Source organism: Sturnira hondurensis, unplaced genomic scaffold (assembly GCF_014824575.4).
Source record: "Sturnira hondurensis isolate 20B ecotype Veracruz unplaced genomic scaffold, ASM1482457v3 Scaffold0023817, whole genome shotgun sequence".
In the NCBI taxonomy this organism is placed as follows: Eukaryota; Metazoa; Chordata; class Mammalia; order Chiroptera; family Phyllostomidae; genus Sturnira; species Sturnira hondurensis.
In genome coordinates, this window is record NW_028096448.1 from 2,913,322 (window position 1) to 2,940,822 (window position 27,501).

The window sequence follows — 27,501 nt, forward strand, 5'->3', positions numbered from 1 at the left end:
AGAGCTCAGTTCTCCAGGGGTGGGGCATTTGCTCCCAGGTCCTAAAGGAAGAAGTATGCAACAAGGAACAGAACCAGTGTCCCTGTGGGGAGCCTTCTGCAGGCCGCTACCTCCCCTGCTGGCTTTGGATACTTTCAGGCTTTTTCAAAGTGAAACTTTCTAACAAGTTGCTGGGCACCTGCGGGCTCTTTCTGGCTCTCCACACCTGAAGTTGATCTGAGAGAATTGGGCCCGCATTATGGGTATGGCTCAGCTGGGGTTCTTCACACACAGCGAAAGGGGGAGGGTTAGGTTCCCCGGCAGGGCACACGCCAGGGTTGCAGGTTTGGTCCCTGAATGGCGTGCACACAAGAGACAACCAATCCATGTTTCCCTCCTTCCCTTATCCTCTCTCTAAAAATAAATAAAATATTTTAAAAAGAGCAGTAAGAAGTGCAAAGAGATGAGTGTTTTGGTTTTGTTCTTCCTGAACTCTGATCATGTAAGCCAAAAAAGCAACTTCCTTTTTTGCTGAAGCTGGCTTGATTTAGGTTTCTATCACTTGCAACCTGAATCCTCAGCTAGTTCTAAAAACTTGTGTATAAGCCCCACTTTTCCTCAAACAAGTAAAGTATTTTACACAAGCACGCTAAAGGAATTCTTTTGAAAAATAAAAATTTATTTTATAAATCAAATACTTTCAAATTTATCTATGTGAATTCAAATTTTTAGGTGCTAGATTTTCTTATAATACACCAGTGTTATCACATACAATTGGAGGCAATTACAATTGAAATACAGTGTAGGCAGAGGTTGTCCTAGTATTCATATTCAATTTGAATAAATAGAAAAGTGTATCAGCCACACAGAATTACATATTTTAGATAATAAAAATGATACATGTTATACCCACTTCAATATATTATAAAATTTAACTGAATATTTGCATAAGTAATGAAAGGGTTAAGAAATGATTTGGGTTATAATCAGAGGATTGTACCTGTAAATTTGTAGAGATATTTTCCCAATAAAATTCCAACAAAAGACTAAACATTACCAAACATTTTATATACATAAAGAATAAATTATTTCTGGTTAACATGTTTTTGCTTTCATGTCAGAAAAATCACAAATTTGATAAATGTGCGTTAAAGCCAATGTTTTCTAGGCCTGAGTTCTGTGTCACCGTCTGTATGGGGTCTGTTCGGAAATGAGGCCAAAATCCCTAGAACATGGCATATTAGGGTGGGGGAGAGAGATGCTTGCTCATGCTGACACCATTAGCCAACAGGCAGAGAGGCTGGGAAGGAGGAGACTAGAACCGAAGAGGGAAGATCGTGTGCCTAAGCGGTACTGCAGAAGGAAACGCACAAGCTAGCCCCAAACACTCCGGTCAGGGTCATGCTGAAGGTGGCCGAGGATAACTGGGCTCTCAAGTGTTCAGAGGCAAATTCCAGCAAGATATCTGGTTTGAGTTGTCAAGCCTTTTTCTTCTTGAATTTGTGACTTCTTAGCTGAGGTACTTGACATACTTAAGAGAAAAAATACATTCAGATTTCGTTTTGTTAGATATTAAGCTAGAAAACTAGGTGAGAAAGAAGACCGGCACGGAACCCAAAATTCGTGTTTCCTGTAAAAAACTATACACACAAAAAGGTTTGCGTATTAAGGGGGTAGGAAAGAAATGGAATTGGAGTTTGAGCTCTTTTAAAAGATGAAGGCCAGTGGAGGGAGGAGGAGAAACTAGGAACGCAGAGGAACCCTGAAGAATGGAGTGATTAGGAATACAGTTTCTGTCAACCTGTTCTGTGTTAGGCATTTGTAGCTGAAGCACTTGCACCTAGAGAGGTATGTTTTCAGGATCTCGCTATGGTTACAGATTTTCTGGAAGTTTTTCCAGGCATCGTTCCCCTTTTGAGTGCTGATGCTTAATTTCCTCAAGTGATGTGAATCCTAAGCCGAGACAGCTCAGCAAGTGGTCGTACTGTGTCCAGTCAGAGAGTGCTTACACTGTTCAGACATCTGAGCCAGCAGTGGGAAGGGGATACACGTCTTTGGCTCACACGTTTGTCAGATAGAACACATTTGACCAAATAAAGCATCGTCCTAAACCCTTTTAACCCTCCTATAAGCATGCAATCCACTCCATCAAAAGGGGAGTTCACTGTTCCTGAGGCGGAGGGGAAAACAGTTTCATACCGCCAAGAACTCTATAGCAGAATCAATGGCTCACATTGAGTGATGGACTGATGCCCCTCTATTACCAGTAGGAATGTCGTTTGGAGCACTTCTGGCAGGTTAAAGAATGTCCCCCCCCTGAATATTATTTTAAAAACATTTTATCAGATATAAGGTTACTTCTCTGTTTTTAACCTATACAAGTTTGTGTTTGCTTTGAAACATAATTACCTATGGTACTTTCTCCCTTGGGTGTTCTTTATTTCCTAGGAGTGTCTGCAGTCCAAGGCCTTTATCTAAGCTCCACTAACCAGTTACATTTGCATTAAGTAGTCTCAAATGTGGTCCTAATGGGATGCCATCTGCCTAGAAGTCCTTAGTACTTAAGGCTAAATGTGCAGTATTTTCTGGGAGTCCTTCTCTGAAAGGGGAAGAATACATCAATGAAATATTTTCTGAAGCAGTTAATTTCGTATCTAGCTGGAAAAGATTAAATAACTTCGAAATGATACCACTAATGCAAAAGTACTTGATTTTCATACTTACTTGGAATTCAGAATGTTTGTGATACATAAACGTTTTCCAAAAAGACAAAGACCTACACTTTTCAGTTTAGAAATGTGATACCCACAGGACAAAAGACAACTATTTCTTGCCAGTGTGGTTGGGACAGTGACCATGGGTTCAGTCCACCATTCTGGTCAGGAAGTCCCTGCGCGGTTTCCCCTCTGCACCGACAATGTTCAGATGTGTGCACGTGGAGAAAGATGGAAAAGGTCCCATCCATGTCACCTTTTCTGAGATGCTTATTTTCTCCTGCCTGCCAGCTATTTAAATAAAATGAGAAGGTGCTTTTCCAACGTAACCCCAGTTGTATGTAGGAATTTATTTGTTTTAAACATAGAAGTAAGGTAAGAATGAGAATATCTGTAACAGCCAAAGAAATCAACCTAAACTCAGATGATACCTGGTGTGACAGTTCTCTAATTTTGAAAGTGTACGATCTGAGCTTGTAATGCGCCAAGGCATATTCATTAAAGACATTTGTAAAAAGTGCACACACTATCTAAGTATCTAGATGTTGCTATAGAAGGACAACAGACTGCTCTCTTCTACAAAGAGCAGAAGGAAGTGCACCCCATCCCACAAACTGAAGTGGCCGTCCACACTGAGAAATAGCAAGTTTTCTATGTAGGCAATGCCACAAGTGCAGTATTATTATAACTCAAATTATGAGGGAAAGCAAGAATGACCAAGTGAGGGGGAGGGAGGAAGAGAAACCTAGAGGTCAAAAGTCCCTATTACAATTACAACACTTCATTAGGCAACAGGATTTTCTAGCTGGAAGGCACATAAAAAATAACCATAATAGTAACTTATGTGGACAACAGAAATTTAGAGAGAAAAACCTCCTTTGGATGTAGAGTTTGTCTGTACTATCAACACGTGAACAAGCCAGAGCGGAAACGCAGCCCCCTCACACAGAGGCTGACTGATGTTCTGGCTGCGGTAGCAGGTGAAGAGGATTTGGTGCTCCTGGTTTAGTCTCAGAAATTCTTCAGCACTTAGTGAAGCCAATGCGCCTTTTAAACGTCACCCCAAATCCTCTGTGTGACAAAACATTTACAACTGTAGAGTTATACAAATAATTACTGTTGGTATGCCCCCCAGGTTAGGGAAAGTTCACTGACCCAGCTGGTGGAGTCTTCCAGGCTTTGTCCACCCCACTCAGTATTATAAAGTCAACCAAACAGAAAGGGCGAAAGGAGCAATTACGAAATTTCTGACTACTTTGCCTTCATTATAGGTACATCATTTGTATAAAATACATAATATGCATTAAATGAAAATTGGGGCAAAAGTTGAAATGGGAGGGAAGAAGCAAAACAATCTGGTATTCTTAGGGCAAAACAGTAGAAATCTTTTTAAATAGACACTTTATTATATCCACAGACGATAAAATCCCAGAGCTACTGTTAGGCATGTAAATACAGACCCTGTAAGAAAAAAAATTGAACACGGTATTAGTTATAAAGTTACCTGAAGGAACACTTTTTTATTATGAAAACATAGAGACACTTATTCACCTATCCCCTCAGAGGGGGAAAACACTAAGAAACTTGTTCACTGATTTGCTACATTCCATGAAATATCTGCCCATAAACAAACAAAAACAAAAGTAAAAACAAACCCATGGCTTGAAATCATCATCTCTGAAGTACAAATGTATCCAGGACTCACAGTCAGTCAGTGGTCACAAAGTGTGTGTGCTGTACAGGGACACACCCTTCAGCTTGCGAGAAAACATCACTTCTACACGCTGCTGTCACTTTACAATATTGATTAACCCCAGAATATAAAATCTGAGTTAAAATAAGGGCTAATTTTCTGGGGGGTAGATGAAACTTTATTCCCTCTTTTGGCTCAAAAATTGCAAATAACTCCTTACGGGCAGAAAGATCACAACTCTAAAATATTCCATGTCTTGAATTTCATTAAAATTATTTTTTAAAGTAACTATAGTTCAGAGATAGTATCTTAACAAACTTATGATTCCATTGACTATAAAGTACATTATTTTATTTACTTCTAAGAAAAATATTGCCAAATATAGTATGATGCTCTATTGGGAATTATAAGATGCTCGCCAATTTCAAAGATATTAAAATATGAAAAAACATGGTGGAATCAATGAAATACAACGGAATAACTTATTTTATAGATTTTGTTTATTTGATTTCCAGCCTGTTTTACCTACCTACATACAGGACAGCTTACCTGCTAAGTATTTAATATTATCAAGCTTGTGCGACTCGAGCATGGTTTTGAGGCCAGCAACCTCGGTGTCGATCTTCCTGTCCGTCTGGGTGACGGCCCGGTCTTGCTGGGCGTGCTTTTAAACCAAAGAGACACAGCATTATACCACTTGGGATAAACCATCTCTGCTGCCGTCAGTCCCGAGAGTTCCTGCCCAACAGGGTACAGTCAGGGGACTGGGTCAGATTAAGGACACCTGGGCTTTAGTGTCCGCTCTACCGTCCTCATGCTATGTTACATTGGACAGGGCCTTTAGTAAATGCAGGCCTGTTTCCTTCTGTTTGAAAAGGGGAAAGAAAATACCATTAGCCCTGCCTCTACACAGGCTGCTTAGAGAATCAGATGTGATAATCCATGTAAAAAAAGCTTTGGTACATTATAGATTGCTGTACAAGTAAGATTAACATAATGAAGCCAGTCTGTTCTCAACAGCAATAAATGTGTCCTACCCTCCTCTTAATGAAAGGTATACATTTACTCTTTTAAAAAATGAACAGAATCTTGAATAGTCTAAAAGCAACAGTGCTTGCCTTGACACTATTTCCATTCACATTTTTAAAAGTTTCTTCTTTTATAGTTCAAACACCAAGTGTTTTGCTATGAGGCTTGGCTATACCAAAGGTCTGTTTGTGTTCTTTCCCAAATATAATACAGTTAAATTAGATACATGATTACTCCCAAAGGGTGGTGAGTCTGGCTGATGTTATAAAAGGATTGTCGTATTTCATTAATACATTAAAGCACTGGAGACGCTTCACTAAAAATTCTAGGCCAAGAAGGTAGTTCCCTATGACTAACAATTCAGGTGATGAATAAGAAAATAAATGCCTGGATGATGGAAAAGTATTCCAGAGGAATATTCCATTATTCTTTCATGGAAGTCTCAGGTTCCAGAGGTCCCAGGTATTACAGGATGGAAAAGATGTAAATGCATGTCATAAGTTAAAAATGTAATTAAAAAATCTATGTCTATTCCTTATTATTCTTCAATCACTGAGATTTTAACTTTTATTAAAATAACCAAGTATTTGGTTAAGTGTGAAAAAAATCCTATGATACTCCACTTTCAGGTATATGCACATACTGAAAAAACAAGGGCCCCAGCCGACATCTGTACCCCGTGCTCACAGCACCATCGTCCCTAACAGCCACCAGGGGAAGCACCCTGACTGTCTAGTGACAGGGCACTCAGAATGGGGCATATCCCTATTGAATACTGTTCAGCTTTGAGAAGGAAGGGGATCCTGATACAGGCTACAACGTAGATGAACCTGGAGGACATTATGCTAAGTGTAAGGAGCCAGTCACAGAAGGATAAAGAGTGTGCGATGCCACTCGCGCAGGTTACCTAGAGTCAAGTTCACGGACAGAAAGCAGAGCGGTGGGTGCCGGGGCTGGGGGGAGGAGATGGCGAGTTGCTGCTTACTGGTGACTGTATGGTCATGTGAATGTACTTAAGGACACTAAACCACACACTTAGAAATGATTAAATGGTAACATTTATGTTTATCTTACTACAACTTAAAAAAACCTGTGACACCAAGCCTGCATATATTTTCCTACAACACACACAGTACAAATACCAGTAACCAGGCACAGGATGAAGCAGAGATGAATAAAATGACGGAGAAAAGTCGGTCTCATTTCTTACCAATGCCACCATTTCTGTCCTCATTTCCAGCAGCTTCCTCTCGTTTAATGAATACTGAAACAAACACATCACAGAGGTCAGTTCTGGCTTCTTTCTCTTTCTCCTCCTCCTCTAGGGTCTTAAACACTTTGGTATCTCTACTTCCAGTATTGGGTTCCCTTTCACCTTCTCCTTTCTCTCTGCTGTATTTTTCTCTTTTCATCTCCCCCTGTGTTGTCGCTAGGCCCCTCCCACTATTCAGCATTCTCTGCGTCCAATTTAGATGAATGCTGAGTCATACCCTTATCGGCTCTGACAGGAAAGAGCCAAAAAAAGGGGAAACAATTCCATTTAGTAGCTATCCCATCACAATTACAAACAAAACTTGAGGCTTAGACAAAAGATAGGAAAGATATAAAGTCGGGAAAAAAGAATTTTAAAGAACATTATTCTTTGACATGGATGCTGTCTTGTGATCATAAAACAATGTAAATGCAAGAAATACACTATTTCACCACATCTAATTCAAAACAAACAAACAAACAAACCCACCTGGGCACAGTCACGACCCAGTGTTACTAAAGGAACTAGTTCCATAGAATTAAAATGGTGTCTTGCCATTGGCTACACTATAATGTCTGTGCAAAGACTAGTGAAATTTTGTAGACATTGAGACCAAATTCAGACATGTCTCCTCAGTAATGGGAACTAGGATTTAGTTGAACAAATGTAAATCTATAATGTAACAGAAAAATTAATTCTTTTCAGTAAATTGTTACAGGAGAAAATAACTAATGCCTTGAAATTTCTAGAACTTTTATAGCTATAAAAACTTCCCCTGGGTCTACCAGGGGTAGAGTATAAAAACAGCACCGCTTGTAAATTTTAAAAAAGAAGAAAAAGCCCCCAAGTCCCAAACTCCAACCTTGGTCCTTGGACACAGGACCAAAGAATGCTTTCTCATCTCAGTCTTTAAAGGACAGGGCTTTAAATGAGGAGAAGGCTGTGCATCAAATCACCACCAGAGGGCAGAGGGGAACTGCATTTTCTTCACACCTTCAAACTCTGGCCTTCAGTAAGTCCACTCTGGCTCAGATGCAGGAGAAACGAAAAGCCCACATCCTAATATTGCCATGATTTTTTAAAAAGTTACATACTAGCTGAATAATAATACACCACTTTCCTGCACTTCAGAGTAAGTTTAGTATTACCAAGAACAACTTCTCAGCCAGGGCAGTAAATCACATAAATTCACTGACTTGAATCAGGCTCACATCCCATACTTCCCAAACTTCTTGGTATTTCGTCCTAGCACGGTTAACAACAGGCATCTTCTTAAGTCAAGTGGATTTTAAATTTTTGTTCAGCTCCCAAACCATAAGGACAAAGGCAGCTAAGACAGTTTCTCTTCTTCTAGATACAATACTAGTCAGAGGCTAGTAGTGATCACTAAATATTTCAGTGATTCTAAGGGATTTGATCTTCATGGTTGAAAAGTGTTTCGAGATTATAAAGACAGGTTACATGAACATAATAATTATTAGGTATAACAAAACTCAGCTTAATTCTTGAAACCCAGAGGCAGTTCCAAACTATAGTGAAGTACTTGTCTGAGTTTGAATATTAGTTTAATTTACCGTTGCAGCACATTTTGGTTGAAAGCAAATTGTGAAAAATGAGAAAATAATGACTGATTGTGAGCATTCGGTTTCTGCATGTGTACCTACTTCTGTGTTAGTGAAAAAATGCTTTATAGGCCCTATTTCACAGTATGCCAGGAATGAAAAAGGCATCTGCCAAATGTTATCAAATTCAGATAAAGCCTGAAGAAGAAGATAGATGGGTTAAAATCAGAGGCAGCCCAGCACACAAAGATTAAAACACACAACGTATTGAGCTCCACATTCACGGCAGCATCTACAGCAGCCTGGGCATGGACGCAACGAAGAGCCCACCACAGAAGAAGCCACCAGAGGATGAAAGGCTCAAGAACACCAGAGATACATCCTTGTGTAGTGACACCTCTTTTTTATTCTGCCATAAAAAGAAGGGAATATTGCCTTGTGACAACATGGATGAACCTTGGGAGCATTATGTGGAGTGAAATAAGTCGGACAGAGAGACAAATACTGCATGATCTCACTTATATGTAGACTCTAAAAAAAGCCAAGAAACTCCAGGAACTCACAGATACTGAAAACGGATTGACGGCCGCCAGAGGCAATGCATGGAGGATGAGCAAAAATGGGTGAAGTGGGTCAAAAGGTACAAAATTTGCAGTTAAAAAATAAGTAAGTCCTGGGGATGTAATGTCCCACATGGCAACTATAGATAATAACATTGTACTGTATATTAGAAAGTTGCTACGAGAGTAAATATTTAAAGTTCTCACCATAAGAAAAAATTCTTAACTATGCTATATAGTGATGGATATTAACTGAACTTATCGTGGCATTCATTCTGTAATGTGTACACACACCAAATCATTATGTTGTACGCCTGAAACTGATGCATGTCAGTTACAACTCAACTTTTAAAAGAATGTTACTGTGAACGCTCTGAGGGGAAGCAACTGTATTTTCACGCACGGTCTCTGGAAAAGCAAGGACAGCAGAGCTGTGTCTCCAGGGCGCGACCCACAGGTCGTCGCATGGGGGTGCATCTGCTTCAGCTTAATTTACAGCCTACGGTTTGTGAGATCTTTTTGGTAACAAATGTGCAGCACTACTTCTAATCAAAAGTTTCAATTTAACATAACTTTATCATTTAGAATTTACATTTCAAAACAATGCAGTAAAGTCATTAACATTTCTCGCTTTAAGAAGAATATGGAAATATGTTTAAAATCTTGAACTTCAGTATAGAATTTAATATTATTTCATATTAATAATTTAATGTTATTCAAGTCAAATAATCAACTTAAACTTTTGTAAAATCAGGACCTGTAGAGGTATAAATCAGCATGAAATAGATCAATATTGAGTTTAATTTCTTTATTAATGTATAAGTGATACGTAATTTAGTATCTCTGAAACAAAAAGACTCAAACTTATTTGACCATGACTTTATTTTTAATTATATTTTTGAAAGCATCAAATATTAGTGTTAATCTAAAATATAATTAAAATTATGAAAAAACTGTGTCTAACAACCATATACAGGTAAGTATTTAATAGTACTTGTGAACTGTATATAAACTTAGACTTGACTGAGCATTCCATCCAGTAGTGAATTTAATTCATACTCTATGTTAATAAAGGAACATACCAATTCTTTTACTCTGCTCTTTTCTAGATTGAAGTCTAATTTGGAATCTGTTCGGACTTTGACCACTTCATCCTAGTAGGAGGGCAAACAACAAAGAAAGAAAGTAAGAAATCCAGACGCGATGTGGGTGTGAACCTGAGACAGCTTCCAGCCTAAGAGCCCCTCCCAGGGAAGGGGCAGCATGCAGGGCTGGGAATTGGTGTCTGGGGAGACCTGGGCCCATCCACGTCCAGACACAGCCCTCTTTGGGGATTTCTCGGTTATATATACAAAGAATCCCCTTTTACGCTTAAATTAGCAGAGTTGGTTACTGTTGCTTTTAGCTTCAAGATTCCCAAGATAATATCCTTGTGGAATTTATGATTAAAGTTCGTTCTTGGACAACTTTGGAAAGCAGAGATGGACTCAAAGAAATAACATACTACATTCTTATTTAGATAAAGCCTTTTTCCTGATGCTCAGCAAAAATCTCTTCTTTCACACCAATGCCCCTGCCACTTAAAAAAATCAAGTGTGGCTCAGTTGGAGCATCATCCCATAAACCTGAAAGGTTGTGAGTTCGATTCCTGGTCAGTGCACATGCCTAGGTTGAGGGTTCAGTCCCTGGTTGGGGCGCATATGAGAGGCAACCAATCGATGTTTCTCTCTCATATAGATATTTCTGTCCCTCATTCTCCCTCCCTGCTCCTTGCTCTAAAAGAATTTTTTTAATTAAAAATTTTTAAAAAATCAGCCCTGGCTGGTGTAGCTCAGTGGATTGAGCTCGGGCCTGTGAACCAGAGGATTGCGGTTTGATTCCCAGTCAGGGCACATGCCTGGGTTGCAGGCCAGTTCCCTGCAGGCCAGTTCCCAGCAGGGGACGTGCTAGAGGCAACCATACATTAATGTTTCTCTCCCTCCTTCCCCTCTAAAGATAAATAAATAAAATCTTAAAAAAAAATCATCCAACTATATTTTTTAAAAAATTTAAAAAATCAAACAATTGATACAGTGAGCATTTTAAAAACATATGTAATTCTCTAAGATAGTCTCTTCTAAGAAAATATAGGGTTTCATGTGGCTACTTTAAATAATTTTTAATTTAAAAATAATTTAATTCCTCCTAGAACACAATTTTATTAATGAATTTGGTTACAGACATCAATAATTTATTCATTGGCTGTATTCTTAGCTAAATCTTCCAATGTGTACTTTTGAGACAGATACAAATATTTAACATAGAATTAAGTTTTTGAGAACAAAGTATTTCTGACATTATATTTATTAAGCTTATGTAATTGTAAATAAGCAAGCAAACAGGAATGAGGATCTTACCATTACTTGTTGTTTTAACCGAAGTAGTTCAAGTTTTACTTTCTAAAAACACATTAAAAAGAACCAAGTCAAGGATATGTTTAGAAGGTTAGAAGAAAAATATAAAACTTGGTAACAAACAAATACTAGAACATGCATTTATGCACAAGTTCTTCCCACAGTCAACGCGCAGCTGACCACTTTTAGAGTGCCACCGGAACTGAGTGGTCTCGGTAGGAAAAGCAGTTACCTGTCATGCCGGCATGGTACAATTCTTTTTTTACATATGCATTTGCCTTCAGAGACCTTGCTTTTCTTAATATCTCCTTTAGTTTTTCTTTTAACTAAATGCCCTCAAACAGATGATTTCATGGACAATTCTGAGAGTTTCAAATTTTACCTTTTTCTAGCAAAGAGAATCTTTGCTAGAAGGTGTCTTGCAATAATAAGACTAATATAAACAGGTACTAAATGAACTTCCTTTAGGGGACTGTAACAGGATTGAAAACACAAGGACGATGCAAAGACAGCATTTATGTAAACACCGATCCCATGTGTCACACTTTAAGAAACTAAGGGATATTTTACAGCAGCATTTCTTCATGATAACCAAACACGAGACACAATTCTAATATCTCTCGCAGCAGAATAACGTGGCATGCTCACATAACACCCCAGGCAATGGAAACGCATGACCGACTGTTACAAGACACACTGTATGATCCCGTCAGTTGAAGTTCCAGAATAGGCAGAACTAGTCAGTGGTGCTATGACCCGAGATAGTGGTCTCCTCTGTGGGAGTGACTGGGAGGGGTCAGGCGCAGGACTCGCGGGGGCTGGCAGTGTTCTACGTCTTGATCTGACTGGGAGTGTACGCTCTGTGGAGATCCATTGGGATGTACATTCACTTCTGCACTTCTGTGTACGTATATTATATCTCAGTGTCTGGATATAAAGCATTTTATAAGTGGCTGTTTAGTTTTACCTCATTTTCTGCTCTGAGGGCTGAAAATTCACTCTTCTCCAAAATGATCATATCTTTTTTCACACCAGCAATCTGAGACATTATTTGCTGAAGAGTGATCTCCTAGGAAAAGAAAAATAAAACATATTACCTAGTCTAGTCTAGAAGTACTCCTATGGTTTCTACCTGGGATCACCTTAATGAGAAACCAGAAGAATGTGGACATAAGAAAAGAGGTTTAGCAAGGTTGCCCTCTATTCCAAAATGAGAAAAGGAAAAGAATAAAAACTCAAGCCCAGTACCACCATCAACTGAACCACAGCTAACGGGTGGCAGTCAGAGGACCGGTGGCTGGAAAGCACGCCACCGTAACTCCAGCCACCTCCCTATGCACTCAGACCTGGAGGGCTGGACTGTCAGTTTTTAAGCACAGTGAGCTTACAAGCATAATGATTCTACAACAGTTCACTAAGTAGCTTTGAATAAATACTTTTTGTGCCACTGTAATAATTTGCCTGTCAGTTATGGTTAAAATTTTTATGCACTTTTCAATAGAACATTATCCAAAAATACGTGTTACAAATGACACCCTCCCTTTAGACTTCAAATTTGCAAAAGTGCCCTGACAAAGCTCACCTGTTGCATCTTGGTGACCATGTCTTTGTAGACGATATCCATGTTGGCCTCTGTGATCTTGACCAAGGCAGATACAATGATTTCTGCTTGTTGAGTAGTAAACCCTAAGCAAATACACAAAGATGATTACACTCAGGAGATTCTAGCTGTCAAAAAAAATCCTTCACAGAAAGGGAGAAAACACAAACTTACACACTGAAGTGAAAGTCTGGATTCAGAAGCAGGTCAAAGCCTGTGGAAGGAGGACGAGGGAACTAGTCACCAGTGACAATGCATCTGTCACTGTGACGAGTATGCCACGTTCGAGTCTGTTCCTGCATGTACAATGAGCAGTGGGGCTAACTGCTCTATATGGCCCTTCCTAGCTGTCCAAAATCATGTTTTCAGAGAAAGTCTAATAACGTAGGGGGTGCCTGCCATGCAAGGCCAGGTGAAAAAAAGCAAGACTCAATATTACAGATACTATTTACGGCTTTTGTGGTTTAACCAAGATTCTAGATAATTTTTATTTTCTTTAATGGATATGACTTCCTCCATTATAAAATACATATATTAGCAAAAAATAATTTAGTAAGTAGAAAAGCTCACTTATTTTACATCCAGCTAAATCAGTCAAATTACTGACTATGGAAATAGTGATTTTGTTGCTAGTTAATTTAATGTTCAAAGACACTAAATTAATGTTAAAATCAGTTCTTTTGGTTGTCCTCCACAATACTCTATAGTCAGTAATGATGCAGGCCCCAACAGGAGGAAAATGTATTCTTTGATGCTCAATAAATGATAGTGAATTGAACTGCATAAAGATTCAATTTGGCAGTGTTGCTAACAACTTTAGATAGTAATTTATATTTTATATCAGAAATTCTCATAAAATGCTTAAAACCAAGTCCCTAGAAAGTAATTCTTTCTATTAAATATGTCTGTCTATAAGAATTTCAGAAGAATCTATAATTCTTATAATTAATGGAACATTTGTTTGAATAGTTATATATAGGTGATGAGATCATACATGAGAGTATAATTTTTTTTTAAAAGGGCAGTTTTAAAGGCAACAAAAAAAACAACGCTTCAAAGACCTACTCCCTTCACTTCATTCAAAGCCCTTTAATTTTCAAGGTGTGGGTCATGCACACGTAGAAAAACCACTCAAAAGGCTGTCTGCCAAAATGGTAACACGTGTAGCCCTCAGATATTGGGATTCAGAATAGTTTTGCATGGTTTTCCCCCACCTTCCTAATTTTTAAAAAATGTATATGTCTTGCCATTTTTAAAAATTTAAGAAAAGTTCATAGTTAAACATAATGATATTTGGCAATTATGAAGAAAAGAAAAATAGAGACTGGAAAGGAACTTATGCTGGTAATAAAATAAACTCCAAAGCCTTAAGATTAAACAAGCACCGTGGAAGGCAAAAGGGGACAAGGGGAAGCAGAGCCTGCAAACCTGCTGAGTTACCAGACGCAAATCATTCCTTTGTAGGAGCGCGAGAGCAAAGCCCATCGGGGTTAGTGAGACTGCAGACCTAGAGGGAGTTTCACCAACCAGGAGACTCAACTGAAGAAAACAAGGATAAAGGAGGGAGTATTCCACGAAGGGTGAGCCGTCTGGCCTCACCTTGACCCGGACGCCTTAGGTGTCCATCACTGATCTCAGCACCTTTACATCCTACACACATGCCAGTGGGGTCCTCATAGCGCTGGTCTTGAAATGTGCAAACATTCATGCATATTTCAAGGTTTGAAACCAAAAAAAGTAGCAAGTATATACACTAAAACATCATATTTTTAAAATATACAATTTTTTATTTGTATAAATAAATAAAATTTTAAAGGAGAAAAGGGAAAATAAACTCTACCTCTCATTAGGAGGAAGGATTGGTGGCCATCGAGAGTCCACTGCAGCTACCTTGCTAATGTTACACTTAACAACATTAATGATGCTCCCTAATATCATCAAACACCTAGTAGATGTCGATATGCCCCCACTGTCTCTAATATTTCTACTTTGAATACAAACACACAGGCCCACCGAGAAGAAAAAAAATGTAGCAGGACTCCTGCTAATTTATCAAGATATTTTAGATGGCCCTTCTCTCACTTCCACTTTTTTTTGCCAATAAAAGAAATTTTTGGTAAAAAAGGGCCTGCTAGTTCAAGTTTGACAAGAAAAGCTTGTAAAAATATCATACAGCATTTGACATCTTTTCCAGAGTGCATTCAATAACATTATTTAATTTAATATTCAAAAGGCCCTTTGGAATTCTTAGCATGCCCAGGAGGAACTAACGAGGAAACTGCAACTGAGGACGAAAGGACTGCCAAGGCCAGGCCCAGCTCGGCTTGAGCCCAGACTTCTGACCCCCACAGGAGCATGGCATTCACTCTACCACCTTGATCTGGGCATGTTTAGTACATCTACAGAGGAGAGCTTTTAAGATATGATCATATACAACTGGATAAATAACTATACAATGAAGTAAAAACATAGATGTATTTATTTTCAAGGAATAATCTATGATATACAAGATTCTGATTTTGAGATGTGTTACAGTACAGAGAATTATAATTGATGTATTTGTCTAGATAAGATGAAATATGAGAATGTTCTCTCTATATAAAGTGTGCTTTCAACAAATGTCATATGTGTCAAAGCAATCTGTTTTTTTAAAAATGACTTTAGTTTTAGAGAGAAGGAAAGGAGGGAGAAAGGGAGAGAAACACTGATGTGTGGTTGTCTCTCATGGGCCCCCTACTGGGGACCTGGCCTGTGACCCAGGCATGTACCCTGACTGGGAATCGAACCAGAGACCTTTTGCTCTGCAGGGCGGCGCTCAACCACTGAGCCACACCAGCCATGGCCAGAGCAATATTTTATATTGATGACAACAGCAATAGGAAAAAATGTTAGTCTGAATATTTTTAAAGAGAACACAATTATGTGATATTATCAATAACTGCTGCTCAGCAACATTTTAATTTCATAAAAATTGTAAAAGCACACAAGATGCATAGTAATAGATGCATAGTAATAGATGCATAGAACTACCATGTCTGTGCTTCAGACAGTAAGAACCACTCCTGAGTTTTGCTGACTTGTGTCTAGATTTTTATCTTTAACACTGTGTTTCCAGAGTGATGTTAAAAGAATACACTCCACTTGGACAGCGCATGTGGGAAAAACTATTGTATTACTGGAGGGAAAATGTCCTTCAACAGAAAAGGAGGACTCAAAAATGGAGACTGACCAAAAGACTACCTGCAGACTTACAAGTCAAATAGAAATATGAGAAATTAGATGAAATCGTAAGAGAAGTAATAATTCATGGTGCTGCTCTATGGCACTGAGTGACCAAAGAGAAGGGATTACCATTTCCTTCCAGTAAACACACTAAGGCATGGGTGTCGAAGTAGAGCTTCTTGCTCCCAGAAGAGGTGAAGTCTCGGTGTCTGCGCTCCAGCTGTGGGCACCCGGCTGAGAGGCTTAGCTCTAGAATGGAAAGGACAATCACCTTCAAAACGGGACCTAATGGTAAACCAAAGCCACCCAGCAACATGAACAAATCAGGCATGCTTCAAAAGCCTGTTTTTTTTTAACAACAGCTTTATTGAGCTCTAATTCACATACTATACAACTCACCCATTCCCCGTGTACAATTTGATTGTTTTTAGTATATTTGTACAGAGTTGTGCAAGCATCCCCACAATCAACTTTAGAACACTGTCATCATCCCCCAAGAAACCAAACTCCCCAGGCCTCCACTCCCAGGCAATTGCCGATCTACTCTCTGTCTCTGTGGACGTGCCTACTCTGGCCTCTGCGAATGAACAGAATATAAGCTATGTGGTATTCTGTAACTGGTTTCTTCAGCAAGTATGATGTTTTCAAGACTCATCCACCTCGTAGTATGTGTAGTACGTCACTTCTTTTTATTGCCAAATACTATTCCATTGTACAAAAATACCAATTTTACTTAACCTGTTGATTAGTTAAAGGATACTGGAGGTGTTTCCTTCTTGGCTATCGTGAATAATGCTGCTATAAAAACTGTGTACAAGCTTTTGTGTAAACGTGTTTTCAGTTCTCTTGGGTACGGACGTAGGAGTGGGGCTGCTGAGCCATGGGGTACCTTTGAGTTTAAACTTACGAGGCTATGTCAGTCTGCTTTCCAAAGTGGCTGCGCCATTGGACACTCCCACCAGCAGCGCACGAGGGTCCCAGTTTCTCCCCACCCTCAACACTGGTTCTATCCTTTTTATTACAATCACCCTAGTAGGTATAGAGTGGTATCTCAAGATGGTTTTGAGGTGCATTTCCCTGATGGCTAGTGATGTTGAGTATCTTTCCATGTGCTTATCCGACATTTGTATATCTGCTTTGGAGAAATATCTATTCAGGCCCTTTGCCTACATTAAAAAAAAACCCTGGGTTATCTTTTTATTGCTGAGTTGTAAGACTTCATATATTTTAGATACAAGTTCCATAATATACCTAATAGGCATGATTTCAAATATTCTGTGAGTTGTCTTCCACTTTCTCAACAGCACCTTTTAAAGCACAAAAGTTTTTAATTATAATGAAGCTCAATTTATTTTTTCATTTTGTTCCTTGTGCTTTTGGTGTCATATCTAAAAAATTATTGACTAATACAAGTATACAAAGATTTATACCTATGTTTTCTTCTAATTATTTTACAGTTTTAGCCCTTACATTGAGATCCTTGATCCGAGTAAATTTGTACCTATGGTGAGATGGGAGTTCCCCTTCATTCCTCTGAATGATGTGGATGTCCAGTTGTCCCACAGCTATTTTCTCCCTTAAACTGCCTTGTGACTCTTGCCAAAAATCAGTGGACTGTAACGTAAGGGTTTATCTCTGGGTCTTCCATTCTGTTCCACTGACCTGCATGCCTGTTCGTCTGCCAACGCCACGTTCCCTTGATGACTGCGTGGTAAGTTTCGACATGAGGAAGTGAGGGCTGCGACTCTTTTCTTTTTCTAGATTGTTTTTGGCTATTCTCAGTCCCCTGCATTTCCATACAAATTTTAAGGTCAATTTATCCATTTCTGACCCTAAACATTTTAACAATATTAAAGTCTTCCAACCCATGAACATGAGATGTCTTCCTCTTTATTTAGGTATTTAATTTATCTAATAATGTTATGTAGGTTTCAGAGTATAAATTTTATGCTATTATGTTAAATTTATCCCTAATTATACTTTTTAATGCTACTGTAAAGGGAATTATTATTTCATTTTTCAGACTGTTCATTGCTAGTATATAGAAATAGAACTGATTTTTATGTATTTTTTTAAAGATTTGGAGAGAAGCCATTGTCCCTCTTTGACCCCGCCCCCACATACAATGTCACAACCCAGCGACTGAGTTGCCCTGCTCTGGTGAAAACCTAGGGCTCCGTTCCTGCTACTTAACAGGCACTAACAGCCCAAAGGATGGCTCAAGAAGAACTCAAAGTCCCAGAGCCAATAACTCTAAGCGACCAACAGATTGCCAGGCTCTCAGAAGCCCAATTTAAAACACTATTTATCAGGATGCTCACAGAATTGGTAGAGTACAGTCACAAATTAGAGGAACATATGAAGGCTAAACTAATTGAAATGAAGGGAGATGTCCAGGAAACCAATAGCGATGGAAAGGAAACTGGGACTCAAATCAATGGAATGGACCAGAAGGAAGAACGAAACATCCGACCAGAAAGGAATGAAGAAATGAGAATTCAAAAAAATGAGGAGAGGCTTAGGAACCTCCAGGACATCTTTAAACGTTCCAACATCCGGATTATAGGGGTACCAGAAGGGGGAAAGAAACAGCCACGAGTGGAAAACTTATTTGAACAAATAATAAAGGAGAACTTCCCCAGTCTGGCAAAGGAAATAGACTTCCAGGAAATCCAGGAAGCTCAGAGAGTCCCAAAGAAGTTGGACCCAAGAAGGAACACACCAAGGCACATCATAATTACATTAGCCAAGACTAAAATGAAGGAGAGAATCCTAGAAGCAGCAAGGGATAAGGGGACAGTCACCTACAAAGGAGTACCCATCAGACTGTCAGCGGATTTCTCAAAAGAGACCTTACAGGCAAGAAGGGGCTGAAAAGAAGTATTCCAAGTCATGAAATCCAAAGACCTACAGCCAAGATTGCTTTATCCAGCAAAACTTTTATTTAGAATGGAAGGACAGATAAAGTGCTTCTCAGATAAGGTCAAATTCAAGTTCATCATCACCAAGCCCTTATACTCATATAAGAAAGAGATGATGAAAAATATGAACAGTGAAAGGACAGCAAACACACAGTTATTAACAACCACACCTAAAACAAAAGCAAACCAAGAGGACAGCTAGATCAGGAGTGGAACCATAGAAATGAAGAACACATGGAGGGTTAGAAACAGGGGGGGTGGGAGGAGGAGAAGGGGGGAGAAAGCACAGAAAATAGCATAGATGGTAGGTAGAAAATAGATAGGGGGGAGGGTGAGAATAGTGGGGGAAATATAGAACCTAAAGAACTTGAGACACGTGGTTATAAACCAAGGGGGGGGAGAAGGGTGGGGGAGGGAGTGTGCGGGTGGAGGGGAATGAAGGGGGGGAATAGAACAACTGTAATGGTATAATCAATAAAATACATTTAAAAAAAGATTTTATTTATTTATCTTTAGAGGGAAAGGGAAGGAGAGGAGGAGAGAAATATCAATGTATGGTTGCCTCTCGTGAGTCCCCTGCTGGGAACTGGCCTGCAACCAGGCATGTACCCTGACTGGGAATCGAACCGTGATCATGTGGTTCACAGGTCCGCGCTCAATCCACTGAGCTACATCAGCCAGGGCTGATTTTTATGTATTTTACAGATATATTTAAATCCCAAAGAACATATGCACCCCAATGTTCATAGCAGCACAATTTACAATAGCCGAGAGTTAGAAGCAACCTAGGTGCCCGTCAGTGAATGAATGGATCAAAAAACTATGGTACATATACACAATGGAATTCTATGCTGCAGAAAGAAAGAAGGACCTTTTGCAACAGCATGGATGGAATTGGAAAGCATTATACTAAGTGAAATAAGCCAGGTGTTGAAAGACAAATACCGTATGATCTCACCATTAACAGGAAGCTAAACAACAAAACAAACAAGCAAGCAAAATATAAACAAAGACACTGAAATAGAGAACAGGCTGACAGTGACCAGAGGGGAGAGGGGAGGGAATTTCAGGGGAAATAGGGGAGGGATTTAGAGGAACATATATAAAGGATACATGGACAACAAGTGAAAGGGTGGAAATGGGAGGGAGGAGGGGAGCACAGGGGGTGAGATGGGATGGGAGTAATAGAAAACTGTACTTGAAAAATAATTAAATAATAAAAATATATATTAAAAATAAAAAATAAAATAACATTGAATGTATACTGTAGCTGAAAAATAAAAAAAATACAAAAATTAAAAAATATATATATTTAGCCCTGGCTGGTGCAGCTCAGTGGATTGAGCGCCAGCCTGTGAACCACACGATCACGGTTCGATTCCCAGTCAGGGCACATGCCTGGGTTGCAGGCCAGTTCCCAGCAGGAGACACACGAGAGGCAACCATACATTGACATTTCTCTCCCTCTCCCCTTCCCTTCTCCTCTAAAGATACATAAATAAAATCTTTAAAAATTTTCATATGGTTTCTAGTATTTAAAAATATATATTTAGTATATTAATCTTGTATCCCACTGAATCTGTTTATTAGCTCCAACAGTTTTTTAGCGAATTCCTTAGAATTTTCTAAGTACAAGGTTGCCACCTGCGAACAGTGTTGGTTTTACTTCTTCCTTTAAAATTTGGATGCTTTTTCATTTTTTTGCCTAACTGCCCTGATCCGAATTTGTAGTACAGTGTTGAATGGAAGGATGAGAGCAGACACCCCTTACTCCTGACATTAGAGCAGGGTTCTCCAACCTCTGGGCCAAGGGGTGCTACTGTTGGACCTGTTAGGAACTGGGCTGCACAGAAAGGGGTGAGCTTGAATGTAATGTGCTTGACTCATCCCAAAACCATTTCCCCACACACACTGGTCTGTTAAAAACTGTCTTCCATGAAAGTGGTCCCTGGCTCCAAAAAGGCTAGGGACTGCTGTGTTAAAGGAAAAACATTCTATCTATTCCCAGTAAGTATGTTAGTTGAGGGTTTTTGCAGATGCCCTTTATCAGTCAAAGCAGTTACCTTCTAATTCCTAATTTGCCAAGTGTGTGTGTGTGTGTGTGTGTGTGTGCTTTAAATCATGAAGGGGTGTTGAATTTTGTCAAATTCCTTTTCTTTGTCTTTTGAGATGAACATGTGGTTTCCTTTATTTTGTTAGTATGGTGCATTACATAAACTGATTTTCAGATGTTAAATGAACCTGATATTCCTGGGACAAAAATCCCATCTGGTCATGGGATAAAAAACCCATATAGTCATTTTTACATATTTCGAGAGTTGGTTTGCTAGTATTTTCTAGAGGATTCTTGTGTCCTTATTTACAAGAGATTGATCTGTCATTTTCTTCCCTTGTGATGTCTTCACAAAAGCCTACTTTTAGGGAGATGAGTTTAACAATCTGTATATGACCATTTTTATGAATTTCTATGCTTTTAGACACAGACCCAACCCATTTTGTAAACTTATTTCAAGGTTCTCATTTGATGGAGGTAGCATAGTAACAGTTCTCTGGCTTTTGTATTTCATGAACCACAATACTAGCTCTTTAAAAAAATGAAACAATTATAGTGTCAATTTGTAATTTAGCCAAGAAAGGACATTTAAACATCATAGCTCCTTACTATTAGAGTCATACTAAACAGAAAAAAAAGGACATTTTGATAGCAAACTGGACAACATGGAATTAAAACCTTTCATTTAAATGTAACAAACATAGTTATGTGCAAATTTTGCTATATATTTGGCCTTACTTTTCAATGATGCCAGGTGTTGTAGAAGAGGTAACAGTCACCTACTAACTCAAAGTTCAAAGGTTTGCTCAGTAGGTCTCCTAAATGACCAGAAAGATACTTCAGCTTATCAACTACTCTCAATCCCTACACCCTCTTAGAGAAACTACAAAGCAGAAACATGATGTGGACAGGCCCCCACACATCCAATTCTTCCCTATAAGCCCAGAGCAGTAGTTCTCAACTTACTGGCTACCGTAAAGAACAGGGTTGCTGTGGTTACAGTAAGATCAAGAGATCCAACAATCACTCTGTAGTACACACTGTAGACTGACAACATATAAAATGCAACGACTATTGTCTGTATGTCTGTGTTTAATGGTTAAAAAATGGCCCTTAGAGTCAAAGAACCACTAGCCTATATTATAAAGTCCTCGGCAAGGCATACAAAGCCTGTTCCAGTTTGACTCACACTTATCTTTTCAGCTTTCTTTCTAGCCACCGAAGCTCTCCTATTTCCTGAACTTTTACTCTTTGGTATTGCGTCCTTAATCTTGGTTTGCTCCTCTTTCTCTGATGGTAAATTGTAATCATCTTCTTTACCCCTCTTCATTTCATTTGCCAATTTCCTAAACACTCATTATGTTCTGGTTATGGTTATACAATTTATGGCTCTCTCTGCCAACTCCACCCAGGTCAGGGAGCCAGCTTTATTGCTTCTTTATCTCAGCCCAGCACAGCTAGCTCTATTATAGAACTTATTACGTTACTTCCACATCTGTATACTCTATTAGTCCATAATCCCCAAGAGGAGCCATTCTTAGTCATTTCTGTATTGTTGGCATCTAGCAGAGGGCCTGGCATACTGAAGGTGAAAAATTATTAAAAACAACAATGCAATTGTATGATTTCTAAGATATGGATCACGAGACTGTCTAGAAAGGGGCTCTCTGCACGCCCCCCTCCCCCCCCCCCCGGGAACTGTGCTGGACTGTGCCATGGGTTAGGAATCTTGAAAACCTTCGAGTCTAGAACTGGCTTATGACGAGTGACAGGTTTAATCTAGTCCCAGATTCCTTCTTTTTTTTTTAAGTTTTTAAAAAATTTATCTTTAGAGGGTAAGGGAAGGAGAGAAGGAGAGAAATATCAATGTATGGTTGCCTCTGGTATGTCCCCTGCCGGGAACTGGCCTACAACCCAGGCATGTGCCCTGACTGGGAATTGAACTGTGATCACCTGGTTCACAGGCCCGTGCTCTATCCACTGACCTACACCAGCCAGGGCCCAGATTCCTTCTTTCTAGTAACAAAATAATCATTATGTGATTTAAAACAAAATACTACAAACGCAAAACAAAATACCTACATCCCTTTCTCCTCTTAACACATTGTCTTCCCTTTTAAACACAAATGAGTACCTCTTTTTCATTCTTTTTTTTTTTTAAGGTATATGGAGAATCACAGAGTAGCTCAGCAGTTCCACTCAGAATTGGCACCTACCACTTCCAGTCACATTTCATTGGCCAAAGCAAGTCACAAAGGTCTGGAAGGAGAACGCTGAACATTCGATGAACAGCTCAATGTCACCCCTTTTCTTAATCACCGGTCTCAGCAGACCCTACCCTGCTTTAATGCTCTTCATTGCACTGCTCCTTATCAGGTGTTACATTTACCTGTTTATTGTTCACCATCTCTCCCTAGAATCTCAGCTCTGTGTGGTCAGGGTATGTCTGGGTTTGTTCACTACTGTACCTGCAGCACTTAGAACACTGCTTGGCATACAACAGGCACTCAACCTGTACTCACATGGATTGACAATAATACCTAAAGGTGCTTGCCATGTGCCCGGGCACTGTGCTGAAGGCTATTCATGCCATAACTCATTTGATCCTCAGCTCAATCCTATGGCAGGGATGTAGGTCTTATTACAACCCTCATTTTCCATACAAAGAAAAGTCTCAGAGAAGCTGAGACACTTGCCCAAGGTCACAATGCCAGTTAGCAGGCACAGTCGGCCTCTTAACCTCTGGGAGGCTCTGCTTGGCTCAGCCACTTAGGATCTGGGGGGCAGAGCCATAACGTCTAGGTACTGGCAGCTGAGTGTCCACCACGTGTGGAGACAGGGCCTGGGAGCATGTTCAGAAGACAGAGTAACAATGGCAAAAATAATAAGAGTATCACCAATTATTAGGTGACAGATACTGTGCTAAGGGAGGTACATTTCATTCCATGCTCACTCACAGCAATCACAGGAACAAGTGTTGCTCTTTACCCACAGTCTTCCCTTTTCACATAAATGACTATGTCTTCTTTCATTCTTTATCTGCAGTCCTGGGACAAAAATTCCATGAGAAGAGACCCTGCGTGTCTGCTAACACAGAACAGACCTAGCTCCAGAAACACTGTGGGTGAACGAATGAATGAATGAATGCACCTTTCAAGGGGCTCTATGTAGGCCACCCACCCATCTTGGAATTGTGCTGGACTGTGCCATGGGTTAGGAATCTTGAAAACCTTCGAGTCTAGAACTGGCTTATGAAGAGTGATGGGTTTAGACTAGTCCCAGATTCTTTCTTTCTGGTAACAAAATAATAGTTATGTGATTTAAAACAAAATACTACAAACACAAAACAAAATATCACTACTCATTTCTAAGCAAGAGCTAATTCCAATTTAGATACTGCAGAATTTCCCCTCAAATTACTGGAGTTTATTTCGATTGCAAGCTTATTTCACAGAAATACTGTCATCTGAGAAGTGGAGAAAAGGGCTGGCCACTCCCCACTGGGCCTCCAAGCCCTGCTGACAAAGGGTGAGTGCCAGTTGGCCTCTGTCAAAGGGCCGAGGATGCAGCAATACTGACATCCAGAGCACCTCTGACTCACTTTTCTTTCTTGACAACAAATACTCACATGGATTGATAGTAATACCTAAAATACCTCACTTTTCTTTCTTTCTTTTCTGTGACAACAAAAGCAGACCCAAGAACCACAAATACCCACTAATAACCAGGAAGAAAATAAACTGAGCTATATTAATATAGAGTAATAGGAAGTTCTCCTTTGGGGGACCTTCAATATACCAAAAGCATGTTAAATACACACACAAAAGAAGCCCAAAGTTAGCCTTGACCAGAAGAGGGCATCAAGTACTGTATTTTGCTGTGTATAATGCACAATTTTTTTGCCCAAATTTTTTGAGAGAAAAATAAGGATGAGCATTATCCATGGGTAGTTATAGTTAAGAAATAGTTATAATTCTTTTATTTGTGTTTATGCATTAAAAGTATAACAAGATATCAATAATGATATCCACATGCAAAATAATACCCTGAAATATGACAGTTTTGTTTCTAAATATAAATACAAACATTGAATTAAAAATTAAAATGAAAGATTTTTTTCCTTAAAGTCTGAGCAAAAAACATGGGTTAACATTATACTTGGGAGCATATTATACACAGCAAAATAAAGTACAAGTTTCCTGTTTGTAACAACCTTAAGTCCAAGTAGCCCTTCTTAGAACCTTTGGCACTAAACAAACTTCTAGGCTGAAGACAAAGGAACGAAACTCTCATTTGCTGATGGTTAGCAGGCACACATGATTCTTTAACTGTCTTGGCTGTGTTTCTCCATATTTATGTATCCATACACACTTGGTGAAGAATGACATCATTTGAAACTAATCCGACATTATCGCCTTTCAGATACAATGTCAGAAGACTGATAAGAACACTCTCCTCTTTGCATCATAATCTTGATTATGAAGGAAATAAACCAGAGGTTTCCAGCTGAACAAAAAATAGGACCAAAAGGCAAAGTACAGAAATAAAGTTCAAAGCCACCTGTAACTAGTAAATACTGCAGGACACTGACAAAGTCCACTCATTCCGCACCTTCTATATGTAAAGCATCATTCACTGTTGCTTTACCAATAGATTTCTCCCGTAGCCAAAGGTATTTTTAAATTTTAGATGCAGCCCACATTTACTCACCATTTCCACTGAGAAAAAAAGAAAAAAGCAAAAAGTTATTGGAGTGGTGGAGTGGTTACTGATGGAAAAGTATGCTCCCAAAGTGATATTTTTGCCAAGTTTGCCAATAATTACTCAAAATTATGACCTTTTAACTAACAATTTGCTATCTAATAAATTGAGCCTGTTTAGATTTCCTTAATTTCATGTAGGGCAGTGACTGCCCTCACCCCCTTCAAGTATTTAGTCAAAGGCCACCTTCTCAATGAAACCTATTCTGAAGACGCTATTAAAGTCATAACTGGAGGCCCACCTCACTTCCTAACCCTTACCACCTCTATTTTTTCTTAGAGCATTTATTAGATTATGTACATACAACTATTATATATGCACATGTAAATTGTATATGTATACAAAAATTATATCTGTATCTATCCGTTTAAACATATATGCATATCACTTCTTTTGTTGGAATTCAGTTCCAAGAAAGCAAACATTTTGTTGAATGATAGGTCCCAAACATCTATTAATGTGACAGGCACAGAGTAGGCGCCAGTGCTTAATGAATGAATTAACAAATAGAGTTTAATACTAAATTGTGAAACAATCCCTTCATTTCCCGGAGTTCCACTTCTCAAACTTGCCAGCCTCCTTCACCCTCTTCACCCCAGTCGGGACAAGGTGAGTACCGGCAAAACAGCAACCTGTAAGTGCACTAGCTCACTGCCCCGGCACGCGCTACCCTCGCCAGACCCCATTCCAATTTTGCGCCAAAACCTTTATGCCGGTATTCCGAGTAATTCAGATCACTTTTGCTGGCCAAGACCAAGATACTGCGGACCAGAAGGACGGCGCCAGACAAACTTTCGTCCTCACGCCCTAGAAGAAACCTGGTGACCTCTGTGACCGGACCTCTGGGTTTTCCGGTCTTCCAGCCCGGCTGCCCCAGCCCCGCGAGGCGAGACCCCTCTCCTCTGACCGCCTCATCCTACCTCTCCTCGAGGAAGCGAGGGCTGGCACCCAGGCTTGGCACAGGTGGAGAGGGCGGGCGACACCAGCGACGCCCAGGGCGGGGCCCTGTTGGCCCCTCGGTGCGGCGCCGTCGCCGTCGCCACCGGCTCGGGGAGCCGAGGTTTCCGGGCGCGAGCGCTCCCAGTCTCCTAGTGGTCGGCGTTGGGTGGCGGCGGCCAGGCGTGGGTAGGGCACCAGCACCAACGGGAGCAGCGCGGAGGCACGGGAAGCGCCGCGGGCTCCTGGGACTCGGGGGCCCAGCGCCCCTGGACCTTCCGGGTATGCGGACAGGCAACGGCGTGCCGGAAAGCCGCGGCCGCCCAGGTTTCCGTGGCGGCTGGCGAGTAAGAAGAGCAGAAGCCGCCGGCGATTCGTCGGGGGCTTCGGCCAATTTCCCGAGACAGAGCCACAATCCATCCCCGAGGCTGTCACTAGCCCGGGAGCGCGCTCATGGCGCTCGCGCGCGGCGCCGGTCGCGCGCGGTCCAGTCCGGAACGCGACCGCGGGAGGCTGTGCTGCAGCGTCGGCCCGCCCTTTCCAGCCCGCCGGGCGGGGCTCCCGGCGCGGGGCGGGGCAGAGGGCGGGGCTCATCTCTGAATCCGCGAGAGGGGAGAGTCCCGCCCGGCTCAGTTAGGCACCAGGGTGGAAGGGGTTGGGGCCGCACCCGCTCCCGGAACTACGGTGTGCTCGTGCTGCCATGATTTGCATATTCATTACACTGGTGTCCTTATAGAGAGATTTATGACCCTGACGCCCTTTAGACTTCGGTGAAAAGTCCCTTCACCACCAGATTGCCCTCGATTTTACTATCCCCTTCTAAAAT

The 27,501-nt window shown here is 40.3% G+C and overlaps 1 protein-coding gene across 1 annotated transcript; it reads right to left on the reverse strand.

Moving 5' to 3' along the window:
- Positions 1-733: 733 nt before the first annotated feature.
- On the reverse strand, positions 734-27,203 carry MCUR1 (mitochondrial calcium uniporter regulator 1). Its single transcript, XM_037037886.1, has 9 exons — positions 26,660-27,203; positions 16,134-16,253; positions 12,765-12,868; positions 12,150-12,251; positions 11,186-11,227; positions 9,872-9,943; positions 6,626-6,679; positions 4,936-5,050; positions 734-4,154 (listed from the first exon to the last, which is right to left on the reverse strand). The coding sequence occupies exons 1-9, from the start codon at positions 27,093-27,095 to the stop codon at positions 4,099-4,101; spliced, it is 1,101 nt and encodes a 366-aa protein (XP_036893781.1). The 5' UTR covers positions 27,096-27,203; the 3' UTR covers positions 734-4,098.
- Positions 27,204-27,501: the final 298 nt, after the last annotated feature.

Excerpts from the sequence above, each read along its gene's own strand:
- MCUR1 (XM_037037886.1), bottom strand. The coding sequence starts at position 27,095 with ATGGATTGTGGCTCTGTCTCGGGAAATTGGCCGAAGCCCCCGACGAAT. Across the intron at positions 9,944-11,185 it reads GGTTAAAACAACAAGTAATG|GATGAAGTGGTCAAAGTCCG; the intron begins GTAAGATCCTCA and ends CCCTCCTACTAG. Across the intron at positions 5,051-6,625 it reads GGACAGAAATGGTGGCATTG|CACGCCCAGCAAGACCGGGC; the intron begins GTAAGAAATGAG and ends TTGGTTTAAAAG.